The following is a 17290-nucleotide window of genomic DNA, read 5'->3' as shown; positions in this document are numbered from 1 at the left end:
TATTTATTATTATTATTATTTTTTTTTTTGGTACAAGGGATTGAACTTGGGTCCTTGGGCTTGCAAGGCAGGCACTGGAATCACTGAGCCAAATCCCTAGCTACCTGATGGAAATTTTAATTGAAGCATTTCTTCTCTGATCATAAGTGAATACTTTTCATCTTTCTCATTTTCTTATACTCATGTCTAGGATTTATACTTTTTTGAGACTTAAGATTTTCACATTTATTTTTTGGAGTTTTAGAAAATATTTAGGTCTATGGGATGATGGTACATTTCTAGCTTGGGATATTTTTAGTAGAAGATTTTTGCCACATGCATAGTGCCTGTGGTTCTTAGCTTTAAACAACAATTTTTTAATTGAAGTATACGTACTGATAAGTGTACAGATCATAACAATATGTTGTGAACTATCAAAAGGAAGATACACCTATAAAATCACCACCCAAGTCAAGAAATAAACTATTGGTACTCAAGCCCCCCTCATGGCTTTTCCCAATCCATGGTTAGTAGATATTTTCAATTTAACTGGTAGACATAAAGCAGTATTCTTTAAAATTGTATATTTTAATTAATTGGATGATGAATAAAATAAAACTTCAATAAGTATATGATTGACTATTGAAAAACAGTACGTGAAGAGTTAAAGCAGCTTTTTTTTTTAATCAGTTTGAAAATGCGTGGAGCAGTTAGTCACTAGGGGGCAGTCTGTACTGCTTCCATTCCTTTAGAAACAGTTGTATCCACCTTATGGTAGTAACTGAAAATTATTTTCCAAAGAAGAAAACAAATGTTCCTTCAATCAAAGAAATATTTCATTGTTCATAGATAATATGAAAATAGGCAAAATTATTATCTAGTCCTGTATTTAAATGGCAAGAACAGATTCCTTGATTAAATCAGTGTCAACATCTGGAAGCCTAGCTTTTCTTCTAAGCCCCATCAGAGCATCGAATTTGAATGAGTTTGGAAGCTTTTTGAATCTAAACAAGTTTCTTCAGATAATAATTTATTTGTACTTCTCTATAATCCTCCCTTTCTTTCCTGCAGATTTTCCCCCAAATGCTGTATGACGGGAACTAGGCTAAATTGGAGAAAAGCAAGCCACAGCTCCGAATCCAACAGCTAGGGCATTTTCTTCCATCCACTGATTTCATTTGGCATTGCTTAGTGGCAGTTCCTTTTGGTAGCACCCTGTGAAAAATATCAGAAGAAGTGTGAAAGAGAAAACTTGGTCTTCCTTGATTTCAGTTCTTTACTAATCTTTTCCTCATGCCATTCTAGTTTTGTGTAAATTTTTTCTCATTAGATTGATAAACTTTCCAGTTTCTGCATATCCCTAGAATAGATGAACCCATGTCCAGATGCTTTTGAGCTATTTTATTTCTAGTAACATAAGGAGACTCTTTCTGCTCCCCTCCCCATCCTTGCCTCCAATATAGTATGGTTTGGCTTCTTATTCTCCAGAACTTTTTACCATAATTTAATGTTATTTTACTCTTTCTATAGATAGAGACATCGGCATCTACCAGTATTATGACAAGAAAGATCCACCAGGTAAAGTATCTTTTCTACTCAACTAATTTTCTATAAACTATTCTAAGCAACAAAATATTATTAAAAACATTTATGAGCTTTAGATAAATTCTTGAATTTAAAGAATATTCACTTCAGTTCTTTAGAAAAACAGTGAGGTTGATATCTGTCTGGTTTGTATAAAATAAACCAATATTGATAAAATGTTGTTGGAGAACATGAAAGTTTTTATTTTATTGCTGATCAGGTTGATAACAGGACAGCCTATTCAGGTTTATTTATTGGTGTCCCAGTAGAGGTCATTGTTAATGCATGGTTCCCACTGATCTTGGCCTCCTGGATCCTCACTTGATTATCTGAAATAGGCATTTCTGAGTGAATGATCAATTTTCGTTATCTGATTAATCCTGTTAATCCCAGAAGTTTTTTATGATAGGCCAAAAGGTCTCCCTAGCTAGAGTTACTTCCTAATCTGGCCTCTGTTGAAGTGGAGCTTGTTTGAGCATCCTGTGTGCTTACTTTGGTAGTTAATAGGCTGACTTCATGGTTCTGATGACAGACTGCAGCAGCTTCTCTTCTGGGCTCGGTTGCAGTTTCTTTCCCTATCTGATGAGATCGGAAACTCAGGATATTGGTGCACCTGTTTTGCTCATAAGCCTTTTTATTGCAAATTTAGGGAATATCAGTATGATATGAAAACATTCACACTGTGACATTTTCTCAATTATCCTTTGTAAAGTTTAGCATAATTTATTAATCTCAATAATTGTGTAATATATGTGTACATATTAAAAATACAGGATACTATAATAAAAATGAATTCCATTTCTTTTTTTTTTTTCATCCGGCCTCTACGACAGTGTCTGCAACAGGGCATGGTAACTTAGAGGAAAAGCAGAAGCTAGCAGAATGTAAGCTTACTTTATAATTTTTTGGAATTATTATAAAACTAGAAAGCTCAGCATTATAAAATATTGTGATTTATGTACAAATCAGAAATGTTATTCTGTCCAAATTTCTGTTAAGTACAAATACCTGTTGTTTAGGTACAGACACTTATTAATAGGAATTATATTTGTTAGGTCTTTTAATTTATATCATTGGGGCCTCTGTGCACTATTTTGGTAAGATACAAGCTTATGTGAGCATAAACTTTCTTAATGAAACATGTTTATCTTATTTAATATATTTAAAATACATGTATTATGCTTAAATTATGATGATAACTATTCATACTGGTCCTAAATTATTAACATATTTACCCATTTTAAGAAAATAAGATTTAAAAAAAGAAGTTTTTATTTTATCAGTGTTTATATTTTATTTAATCCATGTCTCAAATATATAAATATCTTTATATTTATATTTATATATATTAAATATGGCTGTAATGTTACATGGTTTAATAACTTAAATATAATTTAAAGTTTTATTTGGAGATATAGATAGAGCTAAAAATCTCACTTGTTCTCATGTTTTAATAGTTGGACTGACATTTAACTTTTAAAATACTGTATTAGTAGCTGCAATACAGATTTTAAAGTTTGTAATATGACCTGCACATCAAAATTATATTCATAGAGCCAGATTAATTTGCTGAAAAATGATGTATAGCAAATCTATACTCCAATTTAAATCTTTATTACTATGTGTATTATATATAGATGAAGACAAACCACAAATATCATACACAACTTTTATTTAGAATGTAAAGATGAAATTTATTTTTCTGACAAAATAGATATAATAGTTTAACATCTCCCCCGCTTTCTTTTTTGGTGCTGGGGATCAAACCCAGCCCTTGCACATTTTAAACACATTGTTCTACCACCGAGCTAAACCTGTAACCCAACTTAATTAATGTTTTAAGAACAGAACTAGTTTTACTTTCTTTTAAGGGAAACATGACACTACTAAATACTTTCATCTTCAATTAAATTTATTTAAAACAAAATATGGGTATTTCATTACTGAATCATGGTATAGATTTTAAAGAGGATATTAAAGAATGTTATTAGTGCCAAATTGGTTAAAATTTGGATTCCCTGACTTTTCCAGTTTTTACATGATACTTTAATCACATTTCATATATATATATATTTTTTTTTTTCTCACTGTATTTATTTACTCATGAGAATTTCCAAATCTGAGTGGGGCAACATAGAGAATTCTTTTTTGGATTGAGGATTCAGTTACTTACATGAAAAAGTTTTCAGTGGTAAAGAATGGGTCAGTAACTATTTTAAGTACTACTAGATTCACAGTCCTAGCAGTTTCCCAGAGATTCTTTAAGCCTTGTTGGTTGTCATCATAAAATTTTCATCAGGTAGATTATTTTGTGGTAAAAATCCTGTTCCTATGACAAAGCCTTTTAAAAGGCTGTCATTTGATGATAGAAATGAAGCCCACTTCCTCTCAATTATGGAGGTGTTTTATTTTAATCTTCCTAAGGCACACTGATACACAGTTTTCTTTTTAAAATCATGTTTAACTAACTAGTACATGTTTTATTTGCCAGCACGAGATTATCCTTGGACGCTTAAAAATAGACGCCCAGAAAAACTTCGAGACTCACTCAAGGAGTTCGAGGTATCTTTCAGAAAATTTCAAAAATGGTAACAAACAAATCTGTTTTAAAACATCTTTCAACAACTTTAATTTTCATAAAGGATCAACTCTCATGGTGATGATAGCTTTGCTTTTGTCCAGTGCAAAGTTCTAAAACAGTTGCATCTTTGTATGGCATGTTGATTTTTTTTTTTCTGTTGAATCAGAAGCACTTTAACTGATAATCACAATGTGTATAGCCAACTGCACTCTCTCTTCTTCTGTTATTCTTTAGGAACTGATGCAAAACAGTCAATGTGTGCTGAGCAAATGGAAGAACAAATATGTCTGTCAGGTAAAATGGTTCGACAAGCTTTTGCATTGTTTCAACAGTGGAGCTAAAAACTATGTAGTAATTGGTATTCTTGTGTTATGATAGGTGGTGAACAAAAACTTTTTAGAAATGAATATTTCATAGTTTGAATTCTAGTCGTACTAGAACTCACTTTAGACAGACTGATGTAGGCCACCAGGTTACCTCATTAGTCAGTGTGGTTATGCTGACATAGTATAAACACTAATAAAATCTTTTTTCAGATATCATTTTTGTTTGGATCTGTCTGAATGTTGCATTAGGTGTTTTCTCCATATTTTTGAGTGAAGTTGTTACAGAACAAAATGTTTTTCAGTATACCATTCTTCATAAGTATTTGTGAATATGATGTTCATGGAAATCAACAGGCACATTAGAGACCTAATATAACAAGACATTTTATTTTTGTCTTAGGGTTTGAACCCCCTAAGCTGTTCTGTTTAATATGGTATCCACTAGTTGTATGTTGTTAAGAAATAAACTTAAAATTCAGTTTCTCATTTGCACTACCAGCATTTTAGGTGATCAGTAGACACATTGTCATATTGGACAGTGAAGATACAGTTTGTTTTCATTGCAGAATATTCTATGTACAGCTCAATTATAACCTACAAAAGATGATCTAAATATGAAATTGGGCTAGATATAGAACATAATCAGGACACAGTAATTAGCATACATTGATCACAAAATAATGGACAAATACCTTACTTTTGCTGATAACCTTTAAAAATACCATTGCCTAGAGAAGAGTTACTTGCTTGTGATGAAAAGAATAATTATTGACATTCCATAAATTAACATTACATCATTAATAATAATTATTTATGGAATCAAATATTCTGTTTCCTTTAAGTTTTGGTTTCTCATGTGATTTATGTTATAAACATTTTTGTTTTAAATTTAAGCCCATGATTCTATCCATAAATCTAAAAAACATAGTAATTACAAACATATCTTAATCTTTTTTAATGTAGATTATCATTTTAATGAGTTGTGGCTTTTACTCTTATTTATTTTTTTGGTCTAAACCAGTTCACCTTTATTCACGGGGGTAGCTGTTTAGTTATCTCCTCAGTTGGCATAATTTCTTACTTTTGAGACTGTTTACAAAGCTAAGTGAATATTTTTAGAACAATAACACTTTTAAATTTACCTTAGGATACTATTTAAAGTGATATGCTAGTTTTACAACAATAAATTGTTTGCATAAAAGAGTTTTAATCAAAATTTAAAACGAATACAAAATGTGCTCTAGAGAGTTTCAAACGTAGTACACCTCAAATTGTAGTTCTTGATGCCATTACTCACCTTAAAAATAGGCTTAAAATGATTTGACTGGAGGGCAAGCCTACTAGCTATAGTAAGAGGTGTGTCTCATAGCCTCCACCCTTACCATCAGGCAGGGTAAGTTGGAACATGTCAGGTATCTTAAAATATGTAGTGGAGCACCCTAATAGAGAACCTTTTTTAGATAGACTTCATTGCCTTTTAAAACTAAGTTTGTGGGTTTATCTAGGTGAGGGGTTGTTAGAAAAGAAACCCCTATTGAATTAATTCAACCAAGAAAAGAAATTTTCAAATTTACAACAGTCTGAAAATGTTGGTTATTTAGTTTGGTAAACCTACTTTCCTTCTTTCCTCCCTCCCTCCTTCCCTCCCATTTTCCCTACCCTCCTCTTCTTCCCTCCCCGCCTCCTCTTCTCCCTTCCTCTCTTCCTCCTCCACTCTCTTTCTTCCTTCTTTCCTTCATAATGGGGATTGAACCCAGAGCCTTCACACTGAGCTACATACCCAGTCCTTTTTTATTTTTTTATTTTGAGGCAAAGTCTTGCTAAATTACTAGCATGCCCAGGCTAGGCTCTAACTTTTGATCCTTCTACCTCAGCTTCCCAGAGTTCTGAGATTATCAGCATAAACCGCAATGTCCAGCTTGTGCTTTATTTCTATAATGGATAAGATATTCCTAAAATAGACCTTTTATTCCCAGCATATTCCTTATGTAATATATTGTAACAAGATTACTTCTGCCTCTGATCCAGGTCAATCCTTAGATCTTTAGGGCCTTTGAAAGACCTCTAATAGTATTCTTCTATTTCTTTAATTTCTAGACAGGTCTGTTAGCTAAATCTTTTAGAAATGTGTGAGTGTTCTATTCCTGAAGAACTATAATATTAAAAAAAAAAGACTCTACTATTAGAATAAGTTAAAAATTTGATACTTCAGCTAGATTTTTAAGAAAAGAATCCCTTAGCCATTTAATTTAAATTTGTATTAAATTTTATTAAATTGTACTTGTAAAATAGCCCATCTCATTAGAATCTCTGGGGGGCCTCCTTTGTGCACCCATTGAAAGAAGTAGTTCCAAAGATAACACAGCTCAAATTCTATTAGTGATTTCCCTAGGCAGTAATTTCCCTGTTTAGTTCTAACATGGCAACACTTGACTGCAAAATGTTTTATAACTCTTGGAAATCAAGTGAAAAATTCCTGAGCATTTGTAGGAATTCGAACTCTTAGTCTTGACTTTGAATTAGGCCACTTCTCTGGTATTACAAATCTTACCCTAAAGAAATGATAAATTTCAGATTTAAGGTATTTATTTTGGTTATGTTTTGTTTTTAAGAAGTCTTTAAATATCCAATTGTTTAGACATCAGTGAAGTGGCTACAGCAAAAGAAAGGATTTTGCAGGATGCAATCTGAGCTCAGGTCTTTCCCTATATCAAATAATGAGATATAAAGGTTGTCATCATCACCAAACTTAGTGTTGTCAAACTAATGACCTAAAAATTATGTACTAATAAAAAATTATATCATTTTAAAAGTACTCCCTCTACTTGTAAATTCAGAAGTTTAAAAATTATAGTTTATTAATAATGTAATTTTGTGTAAAAATTATCTTTTGAGGTTTTTATGCTACACCTGTTCTTAGTTTGAGATGCATTAAAAATGTGAGATATAACTTAGAGTTCAGTTTTACCTCCTATTACATATACTGTTCATTGTTTTTTATTTTCTAGAATCATTTAATGAATAGAAAGTATTTAATAATTTCCTGCCTTGAATTAAACTGTTTTATAAACTTTTCTAAAGGAAAAATAGTTTCATTGTTAAAATACTACTAAAGTTGAACACTTTGGTGGAATTTTAAAATTCTTTATCAAGTATTGTGCTTTAAGTCATCCTCATGTTTACAGACTGCTGCCTAAATTAGTTTAAAACAATATTTTCATTAAGCACAGATGTAACTTCACACATATTGATCATAGATTAAATTATTTGACTCGTACATACATTTAGCTATGAAAGTACGTAGCATATTCAACTGTATTCTGGTTTCTGCCTATATCAATTCTGTATTTCTAGGTACAGTCTTAAAATGCCAAGGCAAGAGAGTGTCCCCGTTGAATTCCTGTAATGAGTTCCTTTACAGGCTTTATAAAAAATACAAATTATTTTCCAAGTCTGTCATAGATAAATTGTGGCTTAATGGAATTCCTTTGAATACCACATCTTTATTTGGAGAACCTGACCTTGCTTGTTATCAAATTATGTGAAAATCAATTTGGTTTCCCTCATAAAATAATAAGAGAGAAGCCATTATGTTTAGTTACAACTATTAGTAATAGAATACTATGTATGTAAAATCCATCACACCATATTTATTGCCTGCCGCCCTTGTAGAAGGCACTCTGAAATTCACCAAGGAGATGTACGGTGTAAGCTGAGTCCCAGCATAACCTAGCCAAAGAAAATAAACACATGAAATCATTAAAACACTGAGTGTTTAGTTGTATGAAACCAAATAGAAGCTAGAGAAAGCATAGGCATCAATGTAAACTGAAATAGTTAAGAAATTTTTTGCACAGAAGTTGCAATTTTATGTAGACCTAAAAGGACATATAAAATGTGTTTAAGTTAAAGGTAAAGTGCAATCAGAAAAGGGGAATTAGATAAACTAAGATTAAATGGGGCATCTTCATGGTAGTGAGGAGGTGGGCCCACGAGGACAAATGGTTCATGGTGGAAAATCATTTTGAATGTTACACTAAAGTATTGATGCATTATTCTGTGATACTATAAATAGTTTTATGTCTGGAAAGTGCCGTATTTAAATTAGACTTAAGGAGGGATTAGCCTGGCAGTGGGCTATAAATGAAAACACGAAGACCAGAGAGGATTAGTATTAGAAGGCTGAGGTGCACAGTTTTGAATAACCAGTAAAGAAATTTAGAATCATGAGAAAAAATTTAGTTTGAATGTGAAGTGACCGATGATTTTATTGGAAATATGAAACCAGAGCAAAAGGTTGGCGTTGAAAATTTTGGAAGAGATAACCAAAGAGGTATCAAAGCCATCTAATTTGATACCTCATGCAGGGAGGTAAATATCTTAGGAGAACTAAGAGCCAGAGATACTTTTTTTTTTTTTTTTTTTTTAATTAGGGAACGAGAGGAAATCAAACCAGCAAAAGAAATAGAGCAGCCAGAGTAGTGAGGGACTGTAGAGAAACTTGTTTCCCAAAAACCAAAGGGTTTACAAGCCACAGAGCCTGAGAAAAGACTTCAAGCAGATTCTTTCTCATTTAATATTTAAGTACTTTCAAGTCTCACTGTTGTTATTAAATTGCCAACAGGATTTATTGAGGCTCTACAATAGTCATCTTTATATTACAGACCATTAAAAATTTAAGTAGAATTCTTACCTTTAAAGAATTACATATTTGGGAAGCAAAATTAATATGTAAAATTAAAGAATAAGATTAAGTGTTGTCTTTCTTGTTCTCTTTGTTGTTTTCTGCCCTCTCCTGTCCTGAGCTATCCTCTCCTACAATGTCTTCTCTCACTTTCCTTCTTCCCCTCCCATTCCCCCTGTCACCTTCTTACCTCCTGTCCCCTCCTCTTCCCCTACCCTTGTCTCTTTTTGTGATACAGAGGATCGACCCAGGGCCTTTGCACTGAGCTGTATCTCTAACCTCTATAATTTTTAAATTTTCAGTTAGTGTCTTGCTAAGTCTCTAAATTGCCCACATTGGGCTTGAATTTGCAGTCTTCCTACCTCAACCTCCTAGAATTCTGAAATTACACTGTATGTACCTTAAATGTTACATTTCTTGATGGAGTATCTTAGCACATTTAAAGTTCAAGGATTATTGCTAACTAAAGTTTGAGATTTCGTAAAGGAAACTGAACTTAAACTGCACCTTGAAGGAAGGATGTAGCTTATGCATGTAAAATGGAAAGGGAGGTCATTCCTGGTCATGAGGGAAATTGTCACCAAAGAGAAATCATCTTAGGTAACTAAAAGACAAAGGTAAAAAAGGTAGCCCAAAGATATTTCTTCATAGACATTTATTTGATGACCTCTGTTGATCTAGACTAAGAATATTGTTTGCTCAGAGGTTGGGCTGGTTTTCACTTTTATGATAAACAAATGAATAACACTGTGCCAGGAACTGAGTCACTGAAATTTAGGCAATGTGTAGCATTTTAGTACTTTCTTTAGTACTTGTTTAAAAAATTAGTAGCTTTCTATAAAATTACAAAAATGACAGGTATATTTAAGGCAGAAAAATTGGAAAACACAGAAAAGCCTAAATGGGCATAAATCATCTAATCCAACTCAGTATTACCTCCTCTTTATCATTTGTTGTTTTCCCTTTTATTATATACAACTACATATAAATATTTGCTTAACAGACTGCATACTTAATATACTTGATACTGTGCAAATGGTTTAAATTTTTAAATGTTTAATATTTGAACTTATATTGATATGTTACATATATTTATATGTCATAAAATAAATACATGGGCTGAGCATGGTGGTACATCTCTATAATCCCAGTTCTTTGAGATGCTGAGGCAGGAGGATTGCAAGTTTGAAGCCTAGGCAACTAAGTGATGCAGTGAAAACTGTCTCAGAATAAAAAAATAAGGTGGGCTGGGGATGTGAAGGCCCTGGATTCAATCCCAAGTACCATAAAATAAATACATAAACCCCCACAATAAACTACTGAATTAGATTATTGCCAGTATCATTGAACCTGTTTATGTATTCTTCCATCTAGTTCCTCTGGTCTCCTCAAATACAAGCAGTTTTTAGTTTGGGAGTTTCTTTGAATGAGAGGATTTATTGCCCAGATTGACCTCAAATGCTTTAGCTTGGGTGATCTTCTTGCCACAGCTTCCTCAGTAGCTGAGAGTTAAAGTGTGCTATCATTCTCTGCTCAATTGATTTTAAAGAAAGCATTTTTTTAAAAATCCTAGCTTTAAAATGTATGAATGTAACAATGAACATTTCTTCATCCAGCAGATAACCAAATCATTTAAGCTGAACAACATATATAATTTGCCCTGGGACTTTCTTCTCAAAGCAAACTCAAAGGCACTTACACTTTTATATTTTTGAGCCTTCAGTGGGTAGAGTCTGACCATTTCCTGAGATGCCCTGAAAGCATCTTTACTACTGTCCTGATGCAGAGTACTTGGCATCTTAATGCCAGTTGTTTTTTTCAGCAGCTATACTCTCCTTTGCCCCCACTTCCTTTCAGGTGAAACTGTAGACTTTTCTTTTTGGCTCTGCTTTCTGCTCCAGATTCTCACCATAGATTGGGCTGTCTTGAAATGTCTTCTGCCAGATTAATTAGTCCACCACCCTTGATCTTAGTCTTCTGCAAGTTCTCAGGACATGAGCAAAACATAGACAACTTTTATGTTAGAATATAACATACTGGCCTCTAGTCCAAGTCCAACTGGCAGTGTAGTCCTTCTTTTCAACTGAATCCTCCCAAATGCTGGGATTATAGGCATGTGCCACCATGCTCAGCTGTAATTTGTTTTGAAATAAAGAAATGTAAGTGCTCTAACTTTGTTCTTCTTTTTTCAGAATTTATTTTTCTTTATTAGAATATCCTGCACTTTTTTGGAGCAGTACTGGTTTTATTTTCTAACTGTTGCATATTAGTAGTGCAGAATAGTGACATTTGTGATGTCATGTTGGTGCATGTATATAATGTTTATTATTACTCTCGTCTGAATTACCCTCTCCTTTCCCTCCCACTTCCTACAAGTCCCGCTCCCTATAACTAGAAGACCACCTTCTAGTTTCCTATCCCCACTCCTTTTTGTGTTTATTTTTATGTACTTATTTTAGGTTGCATCTGTAAGACAATACTGTTATTTTCAGTTTTCTGAGATTGCTTATTTCACTTACATGGTGGTTTTCAGTTCTATCCACTTTCCAGAAAATGACATGATTTAGTTCTTTATGACTGAATGATATTTTATTGTGTATGTGTACCACATTTTCTTTATCCATTCTTCACCTTTTGATGGGCTTCTAGTATGTTTCCACAGCTTACCTGTTGTCAACTGTGCTATAAACACGGGTATGCATGTATTGCTATTATACGTAGACTTTCATTCTTTCAGTAATACACCAAGGAGTGGCATATCTGGAGCAAATGGTATACAGTATCTATTTTTAGTTTTTTGAGGAATCTCCATTCTGATTTCTGGCTGATTGTCCCAGTATACATTCATACTAACAGTTTAGGAGGGTTCCTTTTCCCTTGCATTCTCACCAGCATTCTTTGATTTTAGTATTCTTTATGAAATCCATTCTGACTGGATAGAGATGGACTCTCAGTGTTGTTTTGATTTGTGCTTTCCTAATGCTTAAAGATTTTTTTTTTACTGGCCATTTATAATCCTTCTTTTGATAATTATCTGTTCTGTTCATTTACCCATTTGTTGACTGGGGTATTTGATTTTTGGTGTTGAATTATTTTTATATTCTATATATTTATTAATCCTCTATCAGAGTAGCTAGCAAAGATGTTCTTTGATTCTGTAGGTTATATCTTCACTCTTATTTTTTTGTGTGCATGCAGAAGCTTTTTAATTGGCTGTATTCCCATTTGTTGATTCTTGATATTATTTTCTATGCTATTGGAGTCCTATTCAGGAAGTCTTTGCTTATGCCTATGGCTTCAAGTGTTTCTTTTCTTTTTTCTGAAGTTTATGTTTCCAGTCTTATACCCAGGTGTTGATCCATTTTCATCTGATTTAGTACAGAATGAGAGATAAGAACTTTTCATTTCATTCTTTGGCATGTGTACATCATGTTCTCCTAGCACCATTTATTGAAGAAGCTGTTTTTTTCCTCCAATGTATGTTCTTTGCGCCTTGTAAAAATCAGATGGCTCTATGTGCATGGGTTTGTTTCTGTGACTTCACTTCCATTGGTCTGTATGTCTGTTTTTGTATTGTACCACTTTTTCTTTTTTTTTTTCCTCCAGTATGGCTTTGTAATTAATTTGAAATTAGGTATTATGAGACCTGCAGGAATGCTCTATTTGTTAATATTGCTTTGGCTGTTCTGGCATGTTTGTGCTTCCATATGAATTTTAGGAGTTTTTTCCTCATTCTGCAAAGAATATCATTTGTATTTTTAATAGGGATCACATTGAATCTGTTGATTACTTTTGGTAATATGGCCTTTTACACAGTATTTTTTCTTCCAATCCATGAACAGGAGGATCTTTCCATTTTTGAATGTCTTTTTAAATGTCTTTTTTCAGAATTTTGGAATTTTCATTAGAGAGTTCTTCACCTTCTTGGTTAGGCTGATTCTTTGATTTTTTTTCTTGGAGCTATTGTGAATGGTATTATTCTCCCAATTTCTTTATTAGTTTGTGGATTATTGGCATTTGGGAAGCTATTGCTTATTGTGTGTTGATTTTGTATCCTGACACTTTGCTGAATTTGCTTATCAGATTTAAGAGTCTTCTAGTGGAGTTTTTCGGGATTTCTGTGCAAAGGATCATATCATCTGTAAATGAGTTAATTTGACTTTCTTTTCTATTTATATATATTATTTTTGCTTTTTTGTTTTTTGAGACAGGGTCTCACTGTGTAGTTGATGCTGATCTGGAACTCACTACGTACCCCAGGCTGGTCTCGAACTCACAGTGATCCTCCTCCCTCAGCCTCCCGAGTGCTGGCATTATAGGTGTGCACCACAACACCCAGCTCCCAAGATGAATTTTTTTTTTTTTGGTACTGGGGATCAAATTTAGGTCCTTGTGCTTGCGAGGCAGGCGACAGAACTACGGAGCTAAATCCCCAGCCCACAACTCTTGTTTATTTTTGTTTATTTTTGATTTTTATTTTTTTGTTTTTTTGAGACAGGGTCTCACTATGTAGTTGAGATTGACCTGGAACTAACTGTGTAGCCCAGGCTGATCCCGAACTCAGTGATCCTCCTGCCTTAGCCTCCTTTCTTCATGGGGAAAGTATTTATTACTATTTTAATCCTGTTGCTTGTTATTGATTCCTGTAGGTTTTCTTTTTATATTTTCTTGGTTCAATTTAACTTGTATGAGTCTAGGAATTTGTCTTTTTCTTCTAGATTTTCCAATTTATTGGAAAATAGTTTCAAATAATCCTCAGGATCTAGCGATGACATGACTTTGCCTCCTTTATTTCTGATTTTATTAATTTGGGGCTTCTCTATTTTGGTAGGTTTGACTAAAGATTTATCAATCTTTTTATTTTCAAAGAACACTTTGATTCATTGATTCTTCATTTTGTTCTTTTAGTCTCTGTTTCATTTATTTATTTCTGATATTTTCTTTCTTTCTTTCTACTTGGCTTAGATATGGTTGTTTCTTATTTTTCTAGGACCCTGAAATGCATCATTAGGTTATATGGAATCACTCTATTTTTCTGGTGTATGTATGATGGTTTTAAACTTCTATCTTAGGACTGTTTTTCTTGTGTTCTACACATTCCACTATGTTGTGTTTCCATTATAGTTTGATTCTAGTAATTTTTAAATTTCTCCCTTGATATTTTTGATGACCCACTGATCATTCAGCAGTTCATTCTGTGTGTGTGTGTGTGTGTGTGTGTGTGTGTGTGTGTGCGCGTGCCCGTGTGTTGTTTTATATTGCTGTTGGTTTCTTCCATTGTGATCTGATCAGGGTACATGAGATTGTTTGATTTTTTGTATTTATTAAGGCTTGCCTTTTTGCCTACAATATGGTCTATTATGGAATAAAAAACTCTGGGCTGCTGAAAAGAATATGTATTCTGTTGTTGCCAGATGAAACACTCTAGAAATGTTAGGTCCATTTGATATCTAGTGTAGTTTTAACTCTGATGTTTCCTTGTTTTTGTTGTTGTTTTGGTCTAGTTGACCTATTCATGAGATAAGGGTGTTTCAGTCACCACTGTGATAGTATTAGAGGTTTATCTCACCCTTAATGTCAAGTAGTGTTCATTTTGTAAAATTAGGTGTTCTGATGTTTACTGCATGTATATTTACAATTGTTATCTCTTCCTCGTAAATTGTTCCTTTTACCAATATTTAGTGGCATTTGTCTCTATACTAATTATAGTTCAAAATCTACTTTGTCATGTATACATACATATACTCCTGCTTGCTGTTAGGCTTCAGCTGCTTGGAGTATCATTTTCTGTTCTTTCATTGTCAGTTTTTGTATGTCTTTCTAGGTGAGGTATATGTCCTGCATGCAACTTAAAGTTGGGTCTTGTTTTTTCTTCCCTTCTGCCAGTGCCTGTATTTTTTTACTGGAGAAGAAAAGTAATTTATACTGTTGTTATTGAAATGTTTTTTTTTTGTTTTTGTTTTTTTTGCTCATCCCAGTCATTTTCTTGTTTTTGTGTGTGATTAAGATTTTCATTTGTTTATTCACTCTTCCTATTCTTTTCCTTTGTTGTATGGTTTTCCTCATACTGTGTTTAGGGTTCCTTTAAGTACTTTCTGCAATACTGGATTTGTTGTCATCAATTTCTTTAGTTTATCCTTATTAGGGAAGATCTTTATTTCTTCTTTGAGTTTTAAGGATAGTCTTACAGGTTATCATAGTCTGTTGACAATTATTTCCTTCCAGGCTTAAAATATATAATTTATGGCCTTCAGAGTTTGTTGGGAAATATAGTGTTATTCTAATGGTTTTGCTGTTACAAGTGATTTGGTATTTCTCTCTAAAATTTTTTTTTTTTTTTTGGTGCCAGGGATTGAACTCGGGTCCTTGCACTTGCAAGGCAGGCCACCGAACCACTGAGCTAAATCCCCCGTCCTTCTAATAGTTTTTAATATTTTTTTCTTTGTTGTGAGTTTTTGCCAATTTAACTATAATATGTTGTTGAGAGGTTCTTTCCTGGTCATATCTGTTTGAGATTCTGAATGCCTCCATTACCTAGAATCTGTCTCATTCCCCAGATTAGGGAAATAATTTTATTTCTCTGATATAATTTTAGCGAATAGATTTCTTTGCCATTAGCCTGTACTTCCACACCTTTCCTGTGACCAACCATTCTTTAATTTGTTCTTTTAGATTCTGGGAGCTCTGGCATAATCTTTTCATCGTTTCTTGTTGTTTTTTTTCATTATTACTAACTGAATGTTCTAGTACATCCACATTCTTTTCAATCCCTGATAGTCTTTCTTCTAATTCATCCTGCCTACTGCTGAGACTTTCAATTGAGTTTTTTATTTAATTGAGTATTTCATTTCTAGTATTTCTGTTTCTTTTCCAGAATCCATGTCTGTTTACTGAAATGGTCTGTCATATCCTGTATTGTCTTTCTTAATCAGCTCCTTTTTTGTATCTTGTTTGATTTCATTTGATCATCTTGACTATCATTTTTTAAATTTTTTGTCTGCAATTTTGTCTACTTGAGTATCTGGGATTAGTTTTGAAGGCATGAAGTTTTGGTAGCATTTTGTTGCCTTGTTTTCTCATGTTTCTTGTTTTTTTGTTGTTGAAATTTTCAGATCAGTTGAAGTTTGAAGATCAGTTGGGATGGATATCGCTATGTTGATTGTGTTGAGATGCCTTCAGGGAGTAACTGTCTTGTAATGGTTCCTAGGCTTTGGGTGTGTCTCAGCATGAGAACTCTCAACCTATTCAAAGTAGTAAATTCAGTCTCTATCACTGCTTTGCAAAGAAAGACTAACTATGAGTAATATCAACATCTAAGCAACTAACCGTATGTGAGCATATAATTTAAATTTTATTTGAAAATTTGTCACTTTTTCATTAACCTAGAAAAAAAGGGAGAGTAATAATTAGGATAGATGAGAAAAATCTAGTTACTGTGCTGTGCAGTAGATCTTAAAACGTATGCCTCCTAACTGAAAATTTCTACCCGTTGACCAGCATTTTCCAATTCCCTGACCTTGCCCAGCATCTGATAACTACTATTCTGTTTGGCATTTTTAGATTCCACGTATAAGTGAGATCATGCAGTATTTGTCATTCTCTGCCTAGAATCTCACTTACCATAATGTCCTTCACTTTCATTTGTGTTGTTGCAAATGATAAATTTTTTTTCAAGATTGTAGTATTCCCTTTGGCATATGCCCTACATTTTCTTTATGTGATAATTTTTACTTTTAGATATTTCTAGTTTTGTTCTTCTAAGTCAGCAAAAAGCAGTAGTAGCAATTTAACAGTATTTACCCTAAGAAGTTTTTGTTGTGCTTAAACCTACCATAATAAGTCTATGCTGGCAAATTAGGAAGGTGTCCCATTGCATATGAAGGTGAGAATATGAATTTCAGTTACGCAGGAGGTAGTGCTGTCAGTTTCCAAGAGAGATCTATTATATGACAGGTTTCTGTGTTTCCTGGAACATCTTCAACGATTATTATTTCATGGCCTGGAAATACTCTTAGTTATGTTGCATTGATGTGGATTACAGGAAAGGATAGTTGGAAGGTATAAATATCAACTGTTGAGTATGTTCCTAATAAAAGAGAATGGACAAGGAGGTATATTAAAGTGGTAGACCTGATA

The 17290-nt window shown here is 33.2% G+C and overlaps 1 protein-coding gene across 3 annotated transcripts in view; it reads left to right on the top strand.

The window, feature by feature from the left end:
- Wdpcp (WD repeat containing planar cell polarity effector) overlaps positions 1–17290 on the top strand; it is a 249506-nt gene that overhangs the window by 67314 nt on the left and 164902 nt on the right. For all 3 annotated transcript variants that reach the window (XM_010609751.2, XM_033764324.1, XM_019205328.2), the window contains exons 3-6: positions 1510–1557; positions 2397–2447; positions 4055–4125; positions 4379–4438. In XM_010609751.2, the coding sequence (XP_010608053.1) occupies positions 1510–1557; positions 2397–2447; positions 4055–4125; positions 4379–4438 (230 nt within the window). The remainder of the gene's footprint in view (positions 1–1509; positions 1558–2396; positions 2448–4054; positions 4126–4378; positions 4439–17290) is intronic.

The sequence above is a fragment of the Fukomys damarensis genome, unplaced genomic scaffold, assembly GCF_012274545.1.
Source record: "Fukomys damarensis isolate Sample0158 unplaced genomic scaffold, DMR_v1.0_HiC HiC_scaffold_2, whole genome shotgun sequence".
Taxonomy (NCBI): Eukaryota; Metazoa; Chordata; class Mammalia; order Rodentia; family Bathyergidae; genus Fukomys; species Fukomys damarensis.
The sequence above is the reverse complement of the archived record's forward strand: the minus strand, read 5'-3'. Positions and strand labels throughout refer to the sequence as shown.